Below are 6,000 nucleotides of genomic sequence, written 5' to 3' on the forward strand. Positions count from 1 at the left end.
ATGCCCACAGAAAATAGAATGGTGACAGCCATCAACAGTAACAATAATTTCAAATAAGTTATTGTAATAGTTAATAAATCAGACGATGCACAGGCAATTTAGTGATATTCCTGCAGTTGTGGTCTTGACCGGTTTTGAAATAAAATCCAGAGTCCTCTTTGTATGAGATTGAGACAAGACCGAGTAAAAATGCGGTCCCATTTCGAGACCAACACCGATCTCGAGTACTACAACACTGGTAGCAGATATTCTATATGACTTTACAGGGCAACTGATAACCTTGTGATGTGCTGTAATTGTTGTTCATACATCTCAATACATCAAGTGAACTTAAGCTTTTAAAGTGGCGCCATGCAGTTTTGACCATTTCTTCGCCGTTTTCTCGCTTTTTGCTCGCAGGTTTCTCTATAGAGCTCCCCCTACAGCTTGAGAATAGATATTTGGTAGCTCCTATGTTTACTTGTGTCTGACTCCTCGCTCGGTCAGTCTGCCGTTTCCTCTTTCTCTGTTCCTCCGACAATGCTTTCCTAGCTTTCTGCTTCTTTTTTGCCGGCTCAGCCATGACAATAGTGTGAAAAACTCCATTGCTAGCTTGTTAGCCAGTTCCTGAATGGGCGTATGTGTGCAGTGGCGTGAAGCAATTCATTACATCGCAAGACCTGATATCACGCGATACTTCCTGGCGCTGAGGCTGGCGGCTTGCCGGACGAAAGTTGCAAGGGTGGTTTTTCCGCTCACAGGCGCTAGGGGGGTAGCAAAACGACCACCATTCAACTCGAAAAAAGTTATATAACCATTCCAATGACTCCGAAGCTGTTCAGTTAAGGTAAAGTAAGCTAAAAAAAACTGCATAGTTCCCCTTTAAATTCAGTATGCCTCTGCTGCTGCTTACTGATTCAAAGATAACCACAGATTTTGCTGAACTGCTTCTGCAGGATGACACACGCCAGTGTGTGTGTGTAAATGCTGCATGACCTTCTCTCCTCTCAGCGGGATCATACTGTGCAAATGGAAGGCGGGTTGATTAAGTTGACCTGGGTGTCAGTGGAAGGGAAACGTCTATGTATCCTCCTTCACATGTGATGGATCCACTGGAGAAATTAAGGCCCGGATGGAGATGAGAACAGCAAGTACATGAGCCAGTACTATATCCAGTTTATCCAACTCATGCACACATGCACATATTAAGCCTCATTGATCTGAGGATTGAGATGGATAAGGACACACACACACATGAATTTCATAGGTGCTTCTATGACAGTGTTTATGTCACAATAACTTTATTTTATGATTGTGTATGAACCCAACAACTGTATTTACTGAAGGGCTCTGGCTGCAACCTTAATTGTACACATTAAACTTTACTCTTATGTAGAATCAATTAATAATATATTTTAAGCCATGCTAGTGGCATGGCTCTAGGAATAGCAATGAGACTGTGGGTCCATCAACCTCTTTGGTCCAGACTGAAATATATTTCCACAATACTAGATGGCTTGCCCTTAAATTTGTACAGACATTTGTGGGAAAAATTGTATTCATGAGAGTTTCTTTGATCCTGATCTGCAATCCATACCTGTTTTGGCAGAGCTAACCGTAAGTTTGCACAATAGTTGGAATCTTACCACAGAAAGTCTTACTATACTGCAGGAAGCATATAGGCAGGAAAATACACTGACTCATTTACAAACTACAGTAAAGCAAACAGTGCATACATAATATACTGACAATCAAACGGCCCATTAACAATCTTTATGTCGAAAAAATATTTCTGACACACATTCTTCGTCTTTGTCTATCTCACAAATGCTGTAATGTCACAATTGCTAGAAAAAGGAGCTGTTAATTTCCATTCAAATCTAACTATTCGCCACAGAAAACTAACACTGACACAAAAGCATATTGATATATTCTCCAGTATTCCCTTGTTGAAAACCCAATGTATCTGAGGTGTCCGTAACCTTTGCTTGTTACCGTGCCACTGGTGACCATTTCCCCCTTAATCTGCAGCATTCGAGGATTTTTAGACGGCTTTTAATCTCTCCTCGGTACCACATTATAGTAATATAACCTCATCAAGATAAGTGGTCAAGGGCACATTTGAGAGGACATCTCAGCAAGAAGCATATGCCCTATAAATTAGTATGCTAGTCAGAGCAAAGAGCCGAAAGGGCCCCTCTCAAAAAAACGTGTTGATAAAAAAAAAAAAAACAGCAAGATGATCAATCATGTTTAAATTGAAACATCACTGATAATGATTCAATAATTACATTATGTTATATATGATGTGGAAAATCCCATGATATATGGCCATATTGTCCCAAAACCTCATTTCACTGTTTGAAAAACAGCCATTTCCTGCAGGAGCGTGTGCAGCGCGGGTTGACTGATGCCTCCATGCACACCAGGATACGTGATTAGAGAGTAATTTATGGCCAGTAGTTACAATCTCCTGCAGGTAAATTTATTGCTGACATATAATGACGGCACACTCAGCTGAGCCCACAGTAAATCCAAGACATAGTCCTCCTCTGTCCTTGAGAATTCTGCTCAGTCTCCAAAAGTAGGTTTACTTTAATCTAAAGATGCTGGGTTCAATAACTGGACAGTCCTGCACTGATTGATCCTAATCTACTGTAATCTTTAAAGTATGGCCTGTAATGGATCATACCCATGTCTTATCATTATTATTACTGCTGAATTTGAATTGCATGTGGTTCCCAAAATGGGTGTTTAACACCCACAAGGGGTCGTAAGATAACTCTGAGAAGACGCATGATTACAGGGTAGAAAAGTAGAAAGGACATATGTTTTCCACAAATATTTTTTATATATGTATCAGGATTTTCTGTTTGCCTTTTCCATGTGAATTACTGGATAATTTCACTCTTTGATTGAACTGGTTCACAGCTGGCAGACATAATAATCCGGCGATGAGGGATCACACACAGACATTGCTTTGTTGAAAAGGGTAACAAGCCAAAAAGATTGGGAACCACTTGTCTAGTTTCCAATAGTCTAAATTGCATTATGAAAGCAATCTTTGGAGATTTAAAGATTGGTAATCCATCATTTTAAGTCATGCATCTTTAAATTCCATTGTTGTAAGATTTGAAAAGCCTGCACTGCATTACATTATAACTAAATGTAACTTGGAAAGTAAAATAATAATTATGCAAAAATAAATGCAGACTTGATGTTAAATTTGATTGATTAAATGGCTCATGCAAGTTTCAAGAGTCTGCAGATTCTTTTCATACAGAAATAAATGGAAACCACTGGCTGCCTGGAAGACATGAAAGTAATAAACTTAGTACAAAAAGTAAGGAAATCTTGGGATGCCCACTTCGCCGCCTGTCTTTGACATCCCCCCTTGTATAGAACTTGGCCTTCAGTTTGGAGATGGTACTAGGGCTCACTCCAAATAATGCCGCAGCTTGGTTTTGCGGAACACCAGCTTGAAGTCGCAAGGGCCCTATCCAGATCAGTCAAACGCGGCATGTCGATTCTTGGAGCAGACACTTACTGACTGTAGCTGTACTTACAGTAGTAGGGCCCATGCTCACAGTAGCTGCCAATCATGTGCCAATCAGGCACCTGACCTGGCAGTACCAGAAGCTCAAAACAAGTGTCAACAGCAACAGCAATTTTTTCATGGGCGCAACCCACATACTCAGCGCTGCTGCTCATCCCACAAATGCATGTTCCTTACAAATGGGGCACCATTTGAAAGGGAACTAAACAGGCTTTCCAACGGTATAAGATTTATTGCCAAAAAGCATTACCACAGAGAAATAATCTACCAACCACAAATTTGCTTACTTTTTGTGCTAAGTTTATAAAAATACAGCAAGATGACTTTGAAAATGGTAACCTGCAACACAAATTAAGTCTTTAGTAATTGGGCTAAAACATGTATAAACACAGGAACTGTGTTATGGCTCTGCTACACAGTATTCATGTTTTGTGATCTTACACTATCTTTTATAATTACTAGAACTTCATTGAGAGACCAAAAAGACAAAAGTAATTTTGGATATAAAAACATTTAATATATTTGTCCAAAAAAGAAATACACACCATACATTCGTGCGATTAACTTCCTTTATTTGTTACTGAAAAGCATCCCATTACTGTCTAAATGTTTACTTGGATAACCAGTCTAAATATGTGATCTGATATCCAGCAGCATCATCTTCTCTGAATCTAAAATACTTTGAAGTGTCTAAACAAAATACCACCCTAGGGTCATGGTGTTTTCACCATCTTGCTTCCACCAATCAAATCTTTTCAGCTGTGTGCAGACACTCTGCGGGGCATGTGTGCTGTGGGTTTGTCCTGCGACTGACCCATGACTTAACTGGCTGTCACAGGGAGTGAATGGCTTGCCAGCTAGCAGCTGTGGCCTTTGTGCCACAGTCAGGCCTGTGGCCCTCAGTCCAAGTGTCTCTCTGCGTGTGAGAGACACAATAGTGTCACTGTTGGTGGTGCTAAAGAGCCCGTTTGTTGATGTTGAAGATTTTGACAGAATGGTCAGCGCTGGCGCTGGCAAGCTGGACCCAGGAGCTTTCCTCCTCGACTTCACTCTCTCCGTTAGTCTGTCCATCCTTGTTGTGGTTCTCTTGACCTACTCGGCCAGTCCTGGGCCTCCAGCGAAGCCTCTTGACCCTCAAAGCATGGCTTTGTCTGCGAAAGTATGTGTGATGAAGGGAAACAACAAGATACTCTGGATCGCAGAACAAGCATTGGAAAAAATCTAGACAAAACAATGCTTCACTACTGTACCATCTCTCCTTCTCAGACACAAAACATGCAGAGACAATCCCAAACTTATGTCACCCAATCTTGTGAGCAACTAAAGTGTGGTTGTGAGCAACCCAAGTAGCAGAAGCCTTTTGATGAAAAAACACAACAAAGATACCTGTCTTCAACTCACTCCCTGAGCTCTACAGATGATGACTCACACACCCATGTGGGATACAACGTACACAGAAATACCTGTCGATGCCTGCCTCCTAACTGCTGCCCAGCTCAAAGGAACATAGCTATTCAAATCCAGCAGCCTGCTGCCTTTTTCTCTCCATAACACATACCAGTGAGCTTCTGCCTCTCGCCAGCCATGAAACTAAAGGTACACTACCATTACTCATGAACATCTACTGCTAGTGGCCATTGGAGGCCTCTCACAGTGTGTGTGTGTGTGTGTGTGTGTGTGTGTGTGTGTGTGTGTGTGTGTGTGTATGTGTATGTGTGTGTGTGTGTGTGTTGTAAGGATACGAGGTGTCCGTTTCTCCACAGCTGCTCCAGTCATGTCCTCTAGCAGGCTCCTGGCCAGGGCTCCACCTGTACAGCAATATCCTGCCACACTCCAGCCCCACTGCAAGCAGGTAGCTGTGGAAAGCACCAAAACACACACACACACACACACACACACACACACACACACACACACACACACACACACAAACAAACTCAGCTCAAACCCTAAGGCAATGGCCTAGAAACACAATTGAAATAGTGCAAAATGTTCATACTTTGACTCCACAACATATTTTAGATGATGTTTAAAGGATTAAAATGTTTCATCAACGCTTTAAAGGAAGAATCTCTTAATACTTTATCCTTTGACTAATAAAGCTGTATTTATATATACTATCAAGCAGCCCACTATGCCCTGACCTGAAGCGTTATTGGTACATTGTAGTTGATCTTAGTATTCTAATATCAAACATGATGTTGAAGTCAGACTTCTGCCCTGTGTCTACACAATGATATATTCAGTATTGATTTGTAGCCTCGTCATTTCCATAGTTCCCAGCTAACACTTACATAGATAGAGCATAGATTGTGCTGAGCCAGAGAAGGTAACCTATTACTATTGCTATTACTTTGCCAATTGTACTAAATTGTTCAAAACAGACAACCATAATAAGGTGATAATTTCATAAAGGGTGTCATAATACAAAAATATACTGTGTGTGTGTGTACACACCTGTTATC

At 41.1% G+C, this 6,000-nt stretch overlaps 1 protein-coding gene across 2 annotated transcripts in view; it reads right to left on the reverse strand.

The window, feature by feature from the left end:
- Positions 1–4,092: 4,092 nt before the first annotated feature.
- Positions 4,093–6,000, reverse strand: part of elp2 (elongator acetyltransferase complex subunit 2) — a 29,841-nt gene continuing 27,933 nt past the window's right edge. For both annotated transcript variants that reach the window (XM_035993226.1, XM_031323224.2), the window contains exons 20-22: positions 5,993–6,000; positions 5,278–5,391; positions 4,093–4,686 (exon numbers count right to left, since the gene is read on the reverse strand). The exon at positions 5,993–6,000 is cut by the window's right edge and continues 135 nt beyond it. In XM_035993226.1, coding sequence (XP_035849119.1) covers positions 4,491–4,686; positions 5,278–5,391; positions 5,993–6,000 — 318 coding nt within the window. In that variant the 3' untranslated portion in view covers positions 4,093–4,490. The remainder of the gene's footprint in view (positions 4,687–5,277; positions 5,392–5,992) is intronic.

Source organism: Sander lucioperca, chromosome 16, assembly GCF_008315115.2.
Source record: "Sander lucioperca isolate FBNREF2018 chromosome 16, SLUC_FBN_1.2, whole genome shotgun sequence".
In the NCBI taxonomy this organism is placed as follows: domain Eukaryota; kingdom Metazoa; phylum Chordata; class Actinopteri; order Perciformes; family Percidae; genus Sander; species Sander lucioperca.